At 36.0% G+C, this 18,547-nt stretch overlaps 1 protein-coding gene across 4 annotated transcripts in view; it reads right to left on the bottom strand.

Moving 5' to 3' along the window:
* KMT2C (lysine methyltransferase 2C) overlaps positions 1-18,547 on the bottom strand; it is a 297,401-nt gene that overhangs the window by 23,680 nt on the left and 255,174 nt on the right. For 2 of the 4 annotated variants that reach the window (XM_036759103.1, XM_036759104.1), the window contains 6 exons: positions 11,521-11,733; positions 10,164-10,328; positions 9,312-9,453; positions 8,996-9,143; positions 6,007-6,185; positions 5,758-5,900 (listed from right to left, as the gene is read on the bottom strand). In XM_036759103.1, the coding sequence (XP_036614998.1) occupies positions 5,758-5,900; positions 6,007-6,185; positions 8,996-9,143; positions 9,312-9,453; positions 10,164-10,328; positions 11,521-11,733 (990 nt within the window). The remainder of the gene's footprint in view (positions 1-5,757; positions 5,901-6,006; positions 6,186-8,995; positions 9,144-9,311; positions 9,454-10,163; positions 10,329-11,520; positions 11,734-18,547) is intronic. The other 2 variants (XM_036759101.1, XM_036759102.1) reach the window with 2 other exon arrangements.

Genomic DNA, 18,547 nt, shown 5'->3' with positions numbered 1-18,547 from the left:
TGTTTACATTCCTACAGGGAAAGATGATGTGTATAATTCATGAGACTTCAGTATTAGGGTAGCTGAAGGGAATATACATACATACATAATGACACACATGTGGCCTATGTTGAGTTGCTTCCCTTCTTAGGGAGGGTGGGTGGGGAGGGAAGAGGGGAGAGAATTTGGAACTCAAAGTTTAAAAAGAAAATGTTCAAAAAAAAAGTTTTTGCATGCAAGTAAGAAATAAGATATACAGCCAATGGGGCATAAACATCCATCTTGCCCTACAAGAAAGTAAAGGAAAAGGAGATGCGAGGGAGTGGGGTGACAGAAGGGAGGGCTGACTGGGGAATGGGGCAATCAGAATATATGTCATCTTGGAGTCGGGGGGAGGGTAGAAATGGGGAGAAAATTTGTAATTCAAACTCTTGTGAAAATTAATGCTGAAAACGAAAATTTTTTTTTAAAAAAATTAAAAATTAATTATTTTTAAAAAAGTTCCCATGGTTAAAATTCATCACTCTGAAGCCAAAAAAAAAATATGAAAAAGGTAATTCACTACCAATGAAGATGAAATTAAAGCTATTATCAGGAGTTTCTTTGCCTAATTATACACCAGTAAAACTGACAATCTAAGTGAAATGGATGAATACTTACAAAAATATAAACTGCCCAGATTAACAGAAGAAATACAATACTTAAATAACCCTATCTTAGAAAAAGAAATTGAACAAGTTATCAATGAGATCCCTAAGAAGGTGAATTTTACCAAATATTTAATTAAATATCAATGAATTCCAATACCACAAAAAATGCAAAAAGTTTTAAAGAAGGAATTCTACCAGGTTCTTTCTACAATACAAATATAGTGCTGTTACCTAAATCAGGGAGAGCAAAAAAAGAGAAAGAAAACTACAGATCAGCTAAGTTAATGAATATTAAAGGAAAATTTAAAATATTAGCAAGCAGATCATAGCAATATATCACAAAGATCATACACTATAACCAGGTAGAATTTTTACCAGGAAGGCAGGGCTGATTCAATATCAGGAAAATTATCAGCATAATTGACCATATCAACAACAAAAAATACCCTAATCCCTTACATGTAATTATGTATCAACAGATGCAGAAAAAGCCTTTGACAAAATATGACTCCCATTTATATTAAAAACACTAGAAAGCATAGGAATAAGTGGAGTCTTTCTTCAAATAATAAGAAGTATCTATCTAAAACCAGAGTGGTGAATCAGTAGAACAGATTAGGTACATAATACACAGAAGTAAATGACCCTAGTATGCTAGTGTTTGGTAAACACAAAGGTCAAAGCTTTGTGGATAAGAATTTACTTATTGATAAAAATAGCTTGGCAAACTGGAAAGCAGTTTGGCAGAACCGAGACACTGACCAAAATCTCACACTGTATATACACCAAGATAATGTCAAAATGGATAAATGATTTAGAAAGAAAGGGTGATATCGTAAGTTAGGAGTAAATGTACTTGTCAGATCTATGGATTAGGGAAGTAAGTTTATGATCAAATAATAGAGAGGATCATAGGAAGTAAAACATATAATTCTGATTGCAGAAATTTAAAAACTTTTGCACAAACAAAATTAATGCAGCCAAAATTAGGCAGAAGAAAGTAAATTGGGAAAAAATTTTTACTGCAAGTTTTCTGATAAAGTCCTCATTTCACCAATATATAGGGAACTGAATCAAATTTATAAAAATAAGAGCCATTCCTCAACTGATAAATGGTGAAATGATATGAACAGGCAGATTTCAGAAGAAATAGCTATCAATAGTTACAAGAAAAAATTATCTAAATCACTATTGATTAGAAACATGCAAATTAAAACAATTCTGAGGTAATACCTCACACTTCAGCTACTAAGCCTATACCCTATAGAGATAAAAGAAAAAGGTTAAAAAAGATCAAAATAGGAAATAAATTGGGGGCTACCTATTTATTGGATAAGCAAATTATATATGTATTTAGCGGAATATTATGCCACAAGAAATGGTGAAATAGTATCAGAGGAAAATGAGATCTCTATGAATTAAGGAAGAGTGAAGTAAACAAAACTAGGGAACATTTTATAAAATGATAGTGTTATTATGCAGAAAAACAACTTTGAATGGCCTTTGAAATCTGATCAATGCAATGAGAAACAAGTTTGGAGGACTGAAGATGATAGGCCACACACCTCCTAACGGAGAGGTGCAGAATGATCATGAAACCATTAACAACATTGTAAAGAATCAAGAATTTGTGACTCAATAACCCCTTTCAGAACCCAGAGAAAAAGTCTCAAAATGTATCTAAAGAAGAAAAACAAAGTATTAATATTCATTTGGAAAGAGTTTGAAAGCTAAATGAAAGAACAAACAAATCTTAAATAAGCTAAACTAAAACACATTTCCAGTACCATTGATTATAACAGAGATTCTGAAGTGAACTCTCAAATCAGCATAATAGTGATCGTATCACACCAATGAAACTAACTGCACTAATGTGCCCTGATAAATATCCATTAATTAACTTCAATTCAAAAGCATGCTAGAAACTAATGAATGGACACAAAACTAAACAAGACAACTAAGATCAAAATCAGTAGATATGCTTAACATTAGTTTCTTCCAGGGGTGGAGCCAAGATGGCAGCTGGAAAGCAGGGACTTGCTCTCCCCCAAATCTCTCCAAACACCTGTAAAAAATGGCTCTGAACAAATTGTCGAGCTGCAGAACCCACAAAAAAGCAGAGGGAAACAGGTCTCCAGCCCAGGAGAGCCTGGATGGTCAACAGGAAGACCCAGAGTCAGCCAGCCAGAACAGGCCTTGGGGCCATGAATCAGTGAGCTGTGGCAGTTACCAGACTTCTCAACCCACAAATGCCAAAGAGCAGGTTAGAGGGAAACTGCGGGATCGAGTTCAGAGTGGTCTAATCACCAGCCCTGGGGGTGGCGGAGGTGATGCAGTGGTGGCGGAAGTGATGCGGCAGTGGCAGCAGCAGGAAACTCCTGAGGCTGCTTCCAGAGCTCCAGTGTTAGCTGCTTCCCGAGTCCCTGGCTCACACAGTGGGAGGAACCTAGCAGCGGATCAGAGCGGGAGTGCAAGAAGCACTTTGTGAGCACAAAGGCAGAGTCTCTTGCTGTGCCCTGCTTGGATCTGTATTGCGGTCCTGGTTGGTGGTTCTTGCGGGAGGAGGAGTGCTGTGGTGGCAGAGCCTGGGGTGACAGTGGAGTACAGGTAGCTCTGAAAACAGCAGTGCTTGGATCCTAAAGCTTGGGACAAAGTATTCTCTACTCTATAAGCAGTCATATCCTGACAAAAAGCTAAAGGGTCAAGTAGTTGGCTGGGAACATGAATAGGCAGTGAAAACAAATTAAGACTCAAACGCAGATTCAAAGTCAAACTCTAGACTTCTTTTTTGGTGACAAAGAAGATCTAAACATAAAGCCAGAAGAAGTCAACAAAGTCAATGAGCCTACACCAAAAGCCTCCAAGAAAAATATGAATTGGTCTGAGGCCATGGAAGAGCTCAAAAAGTATTTGGAAAACCAAGTAAGAGAAGTAGAGGAAAAACAGGGAAGGGAAATGAGAGTGATGTGAGAAAACCAAGTCAATGACTTGCCAAAGGAGACCCAAAAAAATACTGAAGAATATAACACCTTAAAAATAGACTAACTCAAATGGCAAAAGAGCTCCAAAAAGCCAGTGAGGAGAAGAATGCCTTGAAAGGCAGAATTAGCCAAATGGAAAAGGAGGGCCCAAAGACCACTGAAAAAAAATGCCACCTTAAAAATCAGCAAGTGGAAGCTAGCAACTTTATGAAAAATCAAGATATTATAAAACAGAACCAAAGGAAAAATCACTGACCTGGAGAATAGTTCCATGAAAGATAATTTAAAAATTACTGGACTTCCTGAAAGCCATGATCAAAAAAAGAGCCTAGATATCATCTTTCAAGAAATTACACAAGATCTAGCAGCTTCTACATTAAGAGACTGAAGTGATCAGAATATGATATTCTGTAGGTCAAAGGAGCTAGGATTAAAACCAAGAATCACCTACCCAGCAAAACTGAGTATAATGCTCCAAGGCAAAACATGGATTTTCAATAAAATAGAGGACTTCCAAGCTTTCTCAGTGAAAAGACTTACTAAAGTTGAACTGTTATATTTACATTCCTACATGAAAAGATGATGTGTGTAATTCATGAAACCTTTCTCAGCATTAGGGGAGTTGAAGGGAGTATAGAGAGAGGGCACAGGATGAATTGAATATGAAGGCATGATATCTAAAAAAATAAAATCAAATTAAGGGAAGAGGAATGTATTGAGAGAGGGAGAAAGGGAGAGACAGAATGGGGTAAATTATCTCACAATAAAGTGGCAGGAAAAAGCAGTTCTGTTGAAAGGGAAGATGGGACAGGTGAGGAGGAATGAGTGAATCTTACTCTCATCGGATTTGACTTGAGGAGGGAATAACATACACACTCAATTGGATATCTTACTCCACAGGAAAATAAGGGGAAGGGAATAAAAAAAGGGGGATGATAAAAGGGAGGGCAGATGGGGGAGGAGGTAATCAAAAGCAAACACTTTTGAAAAGGGACAGGGTCAAGGGAGAAAACTGAATAAAGGGGGACAGGATAGGATGGAAAGAAATATAGTTAGCCTTTCACAACATGAGCATTGTGGAAGTGTTCTACATAATGATACATGTGTGATCTATGTTGAATTGCTTGCCTTCCTAGGGAAGGTAGGTGGGAAGGAAGAGGGCAAAGAATTTGGAACTCAAAGTTTTAAAAGCAGATGCTTAAAAAAAAAAGTTGGGTTTTTGCATGCAGCTGGGAAACAAGATATATAGCGAATGGGGCATAGAAATCTACCCTGCCGTACGAGAAAGTAAGGGGCAAGGGAATGGGGCGGAGTGGGGTGAAAGAAGGGGGGGCTGACTGGGGAATGAAGCAATCAGTATATATGTCATCTGGGAATGGGGGAGGAGGGTAGAAATGGGGAGAAAATTTGTAACTCATAATCTTGTGGAAATCAATTGTTGAAAACTAAAATATTAGATAAAAATGATAAAATAAAAAAAATTAGTAGATATAATAATCATCTAACATTCACAGAGCATATATTATGAGCACACTGTAGGGGATACAAAGCTTATGAGATATTGCCCAATGCAAAACGAAACATCTATTTTTGAATGTGGCCAAAGCAGTTTTACTTAATTATACATAATAATGATTTTTATTTATTTTTTACAGGGCCAAGGGAGGCAGAGGTAATAAATGCTTTAAAATAATTTTTATACATTAAAAAGGATGTAAAATTTTATTAAAATATTTTTTAGTTAAATATTTCCCAATTACATGTAAAGCAATTAACAATCATTTTTAAAAATTGAGTTTTGATTTCTCTCTCTCTCTCCCCCCTCCCCTTTGAGAAAGCAAAGCAATTTGATGGATCATACATATAAAATAATGTAAACATGTCCATATTGGCCATGCTGCAAAAGAAAAACCCCCAAAAAGCACAAGAAAAATACAGTAAAAAATAGGGTATGTTTCAATCTGTGTTCAGAGTAGGCCCACTGTGCATTAAATATTAACATCCAAATTTTTAAAAACTGCAAAATATAACACTCGTAAAATTTTTAAAATGTTACCATAAAATCTTTATCTTGATATTTGAAAGTCAGGAGATACAGTCTATGCATATAAATACATGTGTAAATGGTATGACATTTTATACCTTACCTCAGCAGCGGTGGGATGTAAAGTGATTGCCACAGATATGAGGCCAGATTTAGGGCCATTCTGGGATGGGCCAAATGGAGTCGTGAAAAACAGGGTGCCTGAGCCAGGCTCAGCTTTTATGTCATTCTGTCTGGCTTCGGAACCTTAAAAAACAAAACAGTGAAAGTTGATTATCAAAATCCAAAGGTTAATTAAGTACATTAATATTACACTGTTTAGAAAAAAAATTGTGATATATATTAATTTTACCTTTTCCACTGCTACTTGGTAAAATTGGAATGACAGGGGATGGGATAGGTTCTGGAGGTTCTTCTTTGACCAGTGACAGGTCTGGATACCTGCTTATTTCCATTCCTACTACACTTTCAGGAGAAGAAGAAGGAACAAAGCTCTCAGGAGTGTCCCTATCACTACAGGGATCCTGGGTCCTGAAGGAGAAAGAGTCATTGAAATTTGTAGTTTCACTAGTAAGGAACTTCTTATATTTCTCGAAGTTTCCACTAATTCCCTATTTCTTTTTACTATGAAATACTGTACTACTGTGATATAAATATGAATACTTATACTGATCACATCATCAACAGTAGGGTGAATCTGGATTTCTCTTATATGAGGAAACTCAAAACTAAAAAAAGTATAATAAACCCTTAAGGTCACAGCTAATAACAGGAAGAGACAGGATCTAAGTCTAAATACTATACTATACTATGAATAAACAAATGATATTCATCAGCCTAATAGAAGGTAGAGTTTAAAAAGGTATAAAATGTAAGAAGAGTTTAGGAAGATAGCATAGATGACAGTTTCTATGAGGGATAATTAAGGAAATTACAGATGGCTCCCTCTTCTCCCCTGTTTCTTACCTTTAGTCATTTAGATGCCATTTACTACGATCTCATTCTTCACCTGTCTTACATGAAAAGGTGGCCTTACTCCTTACAAGGCTAACCCCTCTACCTATTTAAGAGATCATATTGTTTTATCTCTTCCAAAAGACTGACCCCTCTGTCATCCCCATTCTTTTGCTCATTTTCAATCTCTCTGGTATTGGATTTTTCCCTACTAACATAACCATGTCCCCACACTCACTCCCATGCTGTAAAAACCCTTTCTTGATCCTTTGATTTCTCTATTGTCCTACATCTCTTCTGCCATTTGCAGCTGAACAAGTAGAAAGGGTGGTGTACAATAGGAGTTTCTACTTTCTTTCCTTTCACTATCTTCCTAATCTCTTAAAATCCAACTTCCAACCTTATCATTCTACCTAAGCTGCTCTATCCACAGTTACTAATGATCTTAGTTGTCAAATCCAACAGCCTTTTCTAAATTCTCATTATCCTTAACTTCTCAGTAGTCTTTGACACTGCTAATCACTCTCTGTGACTTGATTTCTATTCTCTAGGTTTGTATGGCACCACTCTATCTTGGTTCTCCTTCTACCTATCTAACCACTCCTTTTCTGTCTCTTGCTGGATCCTTTTCTAAATCATGCCCCTCTTACCATAGGTGTCCCTCAGGGTTCTGTCCTGGGTCCTTTTATCCTTCTATATTCCTTCACTTGGTGATCTCATCAGTTCCCATGCATTTAATTACCATTTTTCTGTTTATGATTCTCAAATCTATTTTCCCTGCCCTCCTATCACTCCTGACCTCTAATCTAGTATCTCCACCTGCCTTTCAAACACCTAGAACTGGAAGTCCAGAGAACACCTTAAACTTACTTTAAGGCCATAACAAAAGTCATTATCTTTCCCCCTACGCCCTCCTCCTACCTTCCATATTACTGTAGAGGGCAACACCATCCTTCTAGTCCCTTAGCATAGGAACCTGGGAGAACCTGGACTCCTCCTTCTCTCTCACCCCCATGTCCAAAATGTTGATTTCACCTACACAACATATCGCAAATATGGCCCCTCTTCTCTTCTCAGGGGTGGAGAACCTGCAGCCTCAAGACTGCATGTGGCCCTCCAAGCCCTCAAGTGTGGTCCTTTAACTGAATCCAAACTTCACAGAACAAATCCCCTTAATAAAAGGATGGTTCTATAAAACTTAGACTTAGGCAAAAGGCTATATCCAAGGACCTAGAAGGACATGTGTGGCCTTGAGGCTGCAGGCTCCCCACCCCTGGATAGGCCCTCATCACCTTTATAAATGGATTCAGAATAAGTAAGAACAAATAAGGCAGTCAGCCAAAGCAGGTAGTAGCAGTAAGGGGAATAAGGAAAGTCTTCATGTTGAAGGCAGTGCTAGAGCTACTTCCTGAAGGAAGACAGGGATTCCATGACTTCTGGAAGACCAAGGAGTTAGGACTGTAGTCTTTACCAGGGCAAAGGTATTCAAATGGAAGAGGTAATGCTGTACAGGAGGAATACCCAGATGGTGGGTTTAGCTGGACTGCAGAAGGTGGGAGAAGTATCATGTAAGGCAGGAAAGAAAAGTTAGGACCAGGTTTTGAGGAATGTTAAAAGCTAAAGAGAGTTTAAATTTGGTCCTAAAGGCTAGCTAAAGCCACAGGAGTTTATTAAGGAGAATGATATAGACAGAACTGTGCCTAAGGAAAATCGCTTTTAAAATGATATACAAGAATGGTTTTCCTACAGCATATTAGACAGTGCTGAAGGTGGTAAACATAGTCAGTTAGGTGCTTACTATGTACCAGAAACTATGCTAATAAACATTATGTTTACAAAGAATGGGAAAAAACAGAATAAAATTATGAAATTAACCAACATTAAAGATATTTATTTTGGAAACCATGAGAAATATGATGAATTAGTAAGCTTTAGCAACTTTGTATGAACTATTGAAAAGACAGTGCTGGTTAAATCTATCATTTTAGCTATATGTGTATATATATATATATATATATATATATATATATATATATATATATATATATATATATATATATATAATCGGTAGGAATCATAATAAATCATATTTTTTTAAACATTACAGATGATTTTCCTAAGTTCATTTTTACCGCCTTGTAGAGAAGGTGCCTCATGAGGAGGTCCCTATCCCAGCAAAATCACAGGTCTTATTCCTGCCTTTGCTCTTGGACTGACTCTCTATAAAAGCTCTCCACAACACAACCAAGCAGTTTAATGGATCAGTCTCTCATACGATTATCTGTAAAATCTATTGTAAAATTAAAACAGCTTTAAATATACATCTTCCTATAAAGTTTTATGTGAAAACAATATTAAGAATGCTTCTGGGAAAAATAAACTTTTACCTTAACTCTTCCTGGTTGTTGTGGGGAGGTGTTGGAAGTGAAGCAGGAACATCCACAGTCTTGGGCCCTTGGGCCATAGCTCTGACCAGGAGGTCATCCTGTGGTTTAAAGGGCAGTGGAAATTGTTTAGGCCCAAGAGCTTTAGTAACTGAAAACACAAAAGCACAACAAACATTAAAATTGATATTTCATGTGTATGTGAAACAAAATCAGAGGCAACTAAAGAAAATAATCTCATGTACATATGTATATTCACATGCTGAAGTTAAATAATATTATTATATTTTATACTTTGGGAAATGGCAATTTGACATACCATCATGGCCCACTAACAACCCAGCTCTGCCAGCAAGTTCCTCAGTGGTTGCAAAGCCATTTGCCATTTTTTGACAGGTCACAGGAGGAGGAGTAGGAGGGAGAGAAGCCGGAGGTGTGGGAGGGTTACTCAAGTTATTCTGCTGGAGATCAAAAGATACAAAATAAATAGACTGAAATTGTATTTTTTCAATAATGACCACAAAACACAGTTCCATGAACACGGAGGCAATGACTTAGTGATTTTGGTAACTAAGATCTTCACTTCTAAATGGACAGATGATTAAATAAAAGTAAAAATAGGTCCATAACTCTTTTACTAAGCCTGAAATAGATGTTTTTATGGAATACATTTAGCTTTTTCTATAGGATGTATCTTTAGACATAAAGCGCTCTAATGTCTGATTTTTGTTTTCTCAAAAAACTTTAAAAGTTTTCTGAAATTCTTTCCTAGAGTTAGACTTAAAAAAAAAGTCTGGCATCCTAAACCAAGAAATCTCCTCATCAAATTCTCATTAAGAAATGTTTTGCTGATCTAAATGTCTTGATAAGGAATTAGGAGCCAATGTTTCATGAAAGTGTAATTAGGACTCATTTTCTTGGATAACTTTGAAAACATTTTGTAGTTATGGCATGAATGTAAACCCATATTTATGGAGACAAAAGTCAAAATTCCAAAAAGAACAACCTTAATGTACTGTATACTTCAGGGCTGTTGTGTTGTTTGTTTTTTTTTTAAATCTACCTCTTAGATAAGGTTCAGAATATAAACCCAAGAGGAAATAATTTAATACATAGATAAAACTATCTCGGTTTAGACAAGGCAAAAACAGATGAAAAAAAAAATCCATACCTTGTAGATCAATTGAGAGTAATAATCTGAGACCCCTTCAAGGGTGGCACTGCCAAAAGTTCCTAAAAGGCGATTTCCACTATTACCTTGGCCACTGCCATAAGGAAGAAAGTGGGCAAAATTCACTCCAATGATTGGTTCCATTAGAGGAAGCAGAGAGAGCTGCTATTGAAAAAAATATGTAAAAGTGATATAGATGATAAACTGAAGTAAACAATATTACAGTACCAATTATCTTCTTTAAGTAAGATAGCAAGATGCAAAAAATTCTGAATGTAAGGTCTTAAGGCCCTTTCCCCCTAACCCAAATTATCTAGACATTGGATTATATTAATGAGGGAGAGTAAGGCATGTTAATTTGACATATATTTCAAAAATAAGAAAAAAAGTCATCTTTTTAGGATGGCCAAACCAGGTCAATAAAAAGAAAAACAAATTGTGCCTTCTGCAAATCTCTAGGCCTTATTTTTTTTTCTTCCACATCAGGAATAGGAACAGTCTGAGGGGCAGCATGATTGATGCTACATTAACTTCAATCAACATGTTTAATAAGGCAACTAACTGAAACAGCTGATACAACAACCAATGGATCAAGAGTCAATTAGACCTAAGTTTGAAGCTAGATCACTGAATAGTTGTGTGCCTCAGGATAAATCTCTCATTGCCTCTGTTCCCTCATCTGTAAAACTGGGGATGATATTAGCAACTATTTCCTAGGGTTGTTGTAGGAAATCAAATGACATAATATATCAGAAAAGTGCTTTCCAAAACTGAAAGCTCTATATAAACTCTAGATACTACTATTTTTATTTTTTAAAAACACATGAGAATGTACAGCATGTGAAACACTATTCTAGGGGAGATACTGGGGAGATATAATGTGTAAGACATCAATAATAGCTGTGTCAATGATTTAACAAGTATGGGGAGGACCTCTGTTGTGGAGAGAAGTCACTCAGCTCCACTTTTTTTTTTGTTTGTTTAGGCCAAAGGAAATGATGAAAGATTTTCTCTATAAGACTGAGGGTATTTACCTTGGTTGTGAAGAATACCCAAAAACCACTGACTTCATCCATCTATATAGGGGAAATTTGTAGGGAAAAGGGCAAAGAGAGTGTCAGGGAAGCTTTCCTTTAAGAAGGCTTTTATCAGACTATTAGTAGGTTCAATCAGAGGCTACAGTATAATTGGATCACCACCACAATAGGCAGGGAAATGATCAATGATGAGGCTGGTTTATGTGTACTGTGTGGGAAAAATTCTCATTCTTAAGAGAGAAATCAAAATAATTTTGGTTTTTTTAAAAAATATTTTATATTTTCTCCCAAACCTCAATGAACTGCCGCTAGTAATTCACCTGTTTCAACTGGGCAAATGTGTCTGTGTTAGAATAAATAGATTGTTTTTCCTCTTCATCCTTCTTTCTTTTCTTAGAACGAGGTGCTGCCTTTTCTCCAGTCCTCTGAGTTCGTTTGCTCCGTTGCTTCTTGGTTTCACTTAGCACATCTGTTTTGGTCTGCAGGTTATTTCCACATTCAAGGCCACCCTGTATATGATTTCCTGGAGTTGGCTAGCAGAAATACGGAAGTCAAGAAATCAGAATAGAACATTCATGCATTCAATATTGATTTCATGCTACTCCTATTCCAACCCATGATTCAAATCCATTTTGTGCTATAAGGTGACAAGGAAGATGGCCCAATGGCCACAAATGGGATTTGTTTTAAAGATGCTACAAACATTTGGGGACATTGCCTTTAGCTTAATACACCAAAGGACAAAAGGAAATAGAAAACAAGTACTTTTCAAATGAGATCAAAACAGGAAACAGGCATCACCCTATGAGTCTGACCATGCATTTTGCTATTGGCAACAAGGAAGAAAAATATAATACATGCTCTTTACACTATCAATTGTAGAAGTACTCTGTGCTCTAGGGTCTGGGGGTTATGACAGACAAGAGATCTTAGCCAACTCATGTAAATCTTTTATTTTTCCCTGAAATGTTGATCTACAGGGCCAAAATCTGAGAATAAGGGTACCTGGGAAATACCTTTGCCAGTTTCAAGAAGCTTTGAGAGACAACTAGTATTCCCTAGTGAAAAAGACAAACATATACAATACAAATGTATTATATTGACCATCCAAATTATATTTGTAAACCCTAACCAAACATGTATTGGACTATGTTTACATTAAGGCAAACTAGGTAATTCACATAAACATTGTTTCTCCTTTTCATTACTTTGTGGCAAAGTATTCCCTTTGGAGAAAAAAAAAATGTTTGGTTTTTTTTTTAACACAGATGCTACTCTTTTCTCAAGCTAGGGAATTGAGAGATTATCCAAAGAAATGTTCAAGATGAACATGCCAGTTATGTGTGCAGAAGTGCATGATATTTGATAACAACGACAGATGAATCCAAAGGACACTTGCTGATTAACCACAGGTAAAAGCACTGTGTTTGGTACTTGGGAGACACAAATTCAGTAATTCCTTTAAAGGTACAGTGTAGCTGTAAACTTACTTAGTGCTTGCTGTTATTATTACAGAAAGATAAGAAAATCAAAGACCAGCCCTAAAAAAACATTTAAGTCGAAGCAAATAATGTACACTTGGGAATGGGTCATCTTTTTTGGGGGGCCTAATATTTCCGAACAAAATGCACTAGACATGCAAATCTAGTTAAGTAGTAAAGGTAAAACATCTTTTGTTTTTTCTGAAACATTAGAGTAGAATGTTGGCAAAAGAAACAACTATAAATTAGACAAGAACATTTTCAAACCTTACTATTCTCTGAACCTTCCACAACCTGCAGGCAATAAAAATTATGTGCACTTCCTATGTGTTTGTTCAGCTGGAAGTATAGTCTCTAATTATAGAAGCTAGTAATTTTTGAAAGGAAGTTAATATTAATAATTCACTAAATCAAACATTACTAGTACATATGTTTTGAAACTGGGCATAATTTGTAAATGAACTAGAGCAAGGTCTCTTAATATGTCATAGAATGCTTGTCTTCATTCAGAAACACCCAAATCTCACCATCTGATCTTATAAGCAAAAGATGCCATGGCCAAGACACTGTATTTTGCTGAATTCCAGTTTCCTCATCTGTAAAATGGATATAGTACTTATTCCTCACAGAGTTGTGATAAGAAACAAACTAGAGGGGCAGCAAGGTGGCACAGTGAATAGAGCACCGGCCCTGGAGTCAGGAGGACCTGAGTTCAAATCCGGCCTCAGACACTTGACATACTTACTAGCTGTGTGACCTTGGGCAAGTCACTTAACCCCAATTGCCTTGCCACCCCCTCAAAAATAAAAAAGAATTAAAAAAAAAAGAAACAAACTAGAACTGGGCAAGTGGAAGCTAATGACTCTGTAACATATCAAAATCAGTAAAAACAAAAATCAAACTGACCTGGAAAACAGATCCAGGAGAGATAATTTAAGAATTATTGAACTTCCTGAAAGCCATGATTTAAAAAAAAAAAAGCCTGGATAGCATCTTTCAAGAAAATTTTTAAGGAAAACTTCCCTGATATCCTAGAAGCAGAGGGTAAAATAGTCACTGAAACAATCTACTGAACATCTGAAAGAGAATCCCAAAACAAAAACGCCCAGGAGTATTTTAGCCAAATTCCAGAAGTTTCAGGTCAAGGAAAAAAATGCTGCAAGCAGACAGAAACAATTCAAATATCAAGGAGTCATAGTCAAGATTACATAGGATTTGGCATCTTCTACATTAAAGGAAAAGAGGATTTGGAATATGATACTACATCAGGCAAAGGAACTTGGATTACAACCAAAAATCAACTACCAAGTAAAACTGAACACAATCTTTCAGGGAAAAGATGGATATTCAATGAAATCGGAGACTTTCAAATATTCCTGATAAAAAGACCAGAGCTCAATAGAAAATTCAATTTTCAAATACAAGACTCAACAGGAGCATAAAAAGATAAACAAGGAAAAAAAACCAAAAAGTTATTCAAAAAGGTTAAACTGTTTACTTACCTCACATGAGAAGATAATATTTATAAGAAGGAGTATACATAGACAGGGGGTATAAGTTAACTTTGATGGGATGATATTAAAAAAAAATTAAGGGGTGAGAAAGAGGATTGCACTGGGGGAAAAAGGAAGAGAAAGGCAGAATGGGTTAAATTAGATCACATGAAAAGGCATGAAAGACCTATTATAGTGGAGGGAAGGAAAGGGGGGAGGAGTGTGAGTATTGTGTGAACCTTACTTTCATTGGATTTGGCTTAAAGAGGGAATAACGTACACACTCAGTTGAACATAGAAACCTATGATACCCTGGCCCATAGGGAAGCAGGAAGGGAGGCAGACAAAAAAAGGCAGCTGGGGAAGGGGCTGAGAGAAGGAAGTGGTGGTGGGCAGAAGGAAAACACTGGTGAGGAGGGACAGGGTAAAAGGGGAGAGGAAAAAAAATATAAATAGAGGAAAAATAGGATGGAGGGAAATAGACTGTACTCACAACTATGAATGTGAATGGGATGATATCTTTCATAAAACAAAAGCAGATATCAGAGAGGATTTAAAACAAGAATTCTACAACGTATTGTTTACAAGAAACATCTTAAGGAGAGAGACACAAACAAAGAGTAAAAGTAAGGGGATGGAGCAGAATCTATTATGTTTTGGCTGAAATAAAAAAAGCAGGAGGTAGCAATCATGATCTCAGACAAAGCAAAAGCAAAAATAGATCTAACTGAAAGAGATAAGCAGGAAAACTACATCCTGCAAAAAGGTACCATAGACCAGCCCTTCTCAAGCTGTGAAAGGAAAAGTACTATCTATCTAAAACCATCACAGAGCAGTATTTGTAACGGGATTAAGTTAGAAGCCTTCCCAACAAGATCAGGGGTAAAGCAAGGATATCCAATATCACCACTATTATTCATTATTGTACTAGAAATGTTAACTGTAGCAATAAAAAGAAATTGACTTAGAACAGGCAACAAGGAAACAAATCTATCACTCTCTGCAGATGATATGATGGTATACTTAGCAGAATAGTAGAGAATCTATTAAAAATTACTTGAAATAATTAACAACTTTAGCAATGTTGTAGGATATAAAATAAACCCACAAAAATCATCAGCATTTCTATATATTACCAACAAAGCCCAGTAGCAAGAGACAGAAATATACATTCCACTTAAAAGAACGAGAGACAGTATAAAATACTTGGGAATCTACCTACCAAGATAAACCCAGGAACTATATGAATACAATTATAAAACACTTGTCATACAAACGAAATCAGATGTAAACAATTAGAAAATATAAATTGCTCAGGTTAGGCTAAGCTAATATAATAAAAATAACGATTCTAGATAATTTTGATTATGGTAAACTGAAAAGTTTTTGTACAAACAAAGCTGATGCAACAAAGATTAGGAGGGAAGCAGAAAATCAGGAATTTTTACAACCAGTGTCTCTGATAAAGGTCTCATATCCAAAATATACAGGGAACTGAGTCAAATTTATAGGAATACAAGTCATTCGACAATTGAGAAATGGTCAAAGAATATGAACAGGCAATTTTCAGAGGAAGAAATTAAAAATATCTATTGGCATATGAAAAAATGCTCTAAATCACTATTGATTAGAGAAATGCAAATCAAAACAAGGTACCACATCTCTTCTGTCAGACTGGCTAACATGACAAAACAGGAAAATGATAAATGCTAGAGAGGATGTTGGAAAATTGGAACACTGTTACACTGTTGGTGGAGCTGTGAACTGATGCTGCCATTCTGGAGAGCAATTTGGAACTATGCCCAAAGGGCTATAAAAATGTGCATACCCTTTGACCTGGCAATACCACTTCCAGGGCTGTATCCCAAAGAGATCACACAAGTGGGAAATGGCTAAACAAATTGTCGTATATGAATATAATGGAATACTATTGTGCTATAAGAAATGAGGAGCAGACAGACTTCATTACAACCTGGAAAGACTTATGGGGAGCAGAACCAGAAGAACATTATACATAATTACAGACACACAGGATCTGTAAGGACTAACTTTGATAGACTTGGCTCCTCTCATCAATGCAAGGTTCAAAGAGCTCCAGAAGACTCATGATGGGAAAAGCTATGCACATACAGAGAAAGAATTATGGAGTCTGAATGCAGATTGAGGAAAACTATTTGCTATCTTTTTTTCCCTTCTTTTTTGGTTTCGTTTCTTCTTTCTCATGACTCATTCCATTGGTTATAATTCTTCTTTGCAACTGGACTATTATGTAAATAAGTTCATGTGAAGGTATATGTAGAACCCACATTGGATTACATGCTGTCTTGGGTGGAGAGGGGGGATGAGAGGGAGGGAGAGAAAATTTGGAACCCCAAAATTTGTGGAACTGAGTATTGTAAACTAAAAATAAAAAATACATTTATTGAAAAAAATTTTTTAATCAACTTAAGTTCATTAACTTATTCAGTGCCAGGCCAATCAGATTACCAAAAATTATCTTACAGAGCCAGAAAAAATTAGTAACAAAGTTCATCTAGAAGAACAAAACAAGATACAAGAGTATCAGTGGAATTAATGAAAAAAAAATGCAAAGGAAGGTGGCCTAGCTATACCAGATCTCAAACTATATTATAAAGTGGCAACCATCAAAATTATCTGGTACTGGTTAAGAAATAAATTGGTAGGTCGGGGAATAGATTAGATACACAAGACACAGTAGGAATTGACCATAGTAATCTAGCATTTGATAAGACCAAAGCTTCTGGGATAAGAACTCACTATATGACAAAACCAGCTAGGAAAAATGGAAAATGGTATGGCAGAAATTAGGTATGAACCAGTATCTTACACTGTATACCAAGATAAGGTTAAAATAAGTACATGATTTAGATATCATAAGCAAATTAAGAAAGCAAGGATAAGTTTACCTGTCAGATCTATGGAAAAGGGAAGAATTTATGGCCAAACAAGAGACAGAGAGCATTACAAGCTGTAAAATGGACAATTTTGATTATATTAAATAAAAAGGTATTACACAAATAAAACCACTGCAACCAAGATCAAAAGGAAAGCAGAAAGCTGGGAAACAATTATTACAGCCAAGTGCCTCTGATAAAGGCCTCATTTCTCAAATATATAGAGAACTGACTGAAATCTATAAGAAAACGAGTCACTCCACAATTGATAAGTGGTCAAAAGATATGAATAGACAGTTTTCAGAATAAGAAATCAAAGCTACCTGAAGAAACATGAAAAAAATAACTCACTATTCATTAGAGAAAGGCAAATTAAAACAACTCTGAGATACCACCTTACACCCATCAGAAATGACAACTGCAAGAAGAAATGAGGGGAAAAAAGTACACTAGTGAACTGCTGGTGGAGTAGGGAACCAGTCTGGAGAACAATATGGAACTAGATCCAAGGTCTATAAAATTGTGTATACCCTTTGACCGAGCAATACCACTACTAGATCTGAATCCCAAAGGGATAAAAGGAAAAGGACCTATATGTAAAAAGCATTCACAGCAGCTGTTTTTGTTGTGGCAAAGAATTGGAAATTGAGGGAACGTTCATCAATTGGCATATAACTGTGAGGGAATACTGTTGTACTGTGGGTAATGATGAGATGCAAATAAAGTGACCAAAATCCTTGACACACAGAGATCCTTACTGCTAGGCAATGAGGCAAACTCCAAAGAGATCAAAGAAAGAAAGCTTCCATGTATTCCAAAATATTCATAGTGATACAGTTTATAGTAGCAAAGAACTCAAAGCATCATTGCTACCCATATATTAGGAATATATCAGAATATTACTATGCTCTATGAAACAATGAATATGATAAACATACAGAAGCATTTGAAGACTTATCTGAACTAATGTAAAATGGAGCCGAGCAGAACCAGGAAAAATTATATACACAATTACTAACAATTGAAACTGAAAGCTGACAAATTATGATGCCAAATGTGGTCCCAAAGAAATAGTACTAGAAGACATCTCCTTCCCTTTTTTGCAGATGTGGAGGTATATAGATGTGAATGTCAATGGAGAATGTCAGATTTTCAGGATGTTTCAGCTCAGTTTTACTGAGTTTTTTTTTTCTCCTTTTGTTATAAGAATTGGTTCTCTGCAATAGGGAGGAGATATATTTTGGGAAATGTAGGTGATGTAAAAAGATATCAATAAATTTTACTTTAAAAAAAAAGAATAGTTGGCATCAAATCAGTAATTTAAAAATGATTTTTCATAAGGCATTTTAATGTCGCATACTCTTCAATTACTTCCATAAATTAGACAACTCATATCTATCAGACTTAAATCTAGATCTTTTGACTCCAAATTCTGGGTCCTATATACTTTATTGCTTC

The sequence above is a fragment of the Trichosurus vulpecula genome, chromosome 5 (genome assembly GCF_011100635.1).
Source record: "Trichosurus vulpecula isolate mTriVul1 chromosome 5, mTriVul1.pri, whole genome shotgun sequence".
Lineage (NCBI taxonomy): Eukaryota > Metazoa > Chordata > Mammalia > Diprotodontia > Phalangeridae > Trichosurus > Trichosurus vulpecula.
This window is presented reverse-complemented; position numbering and strand designations above follow the sequence as displayed.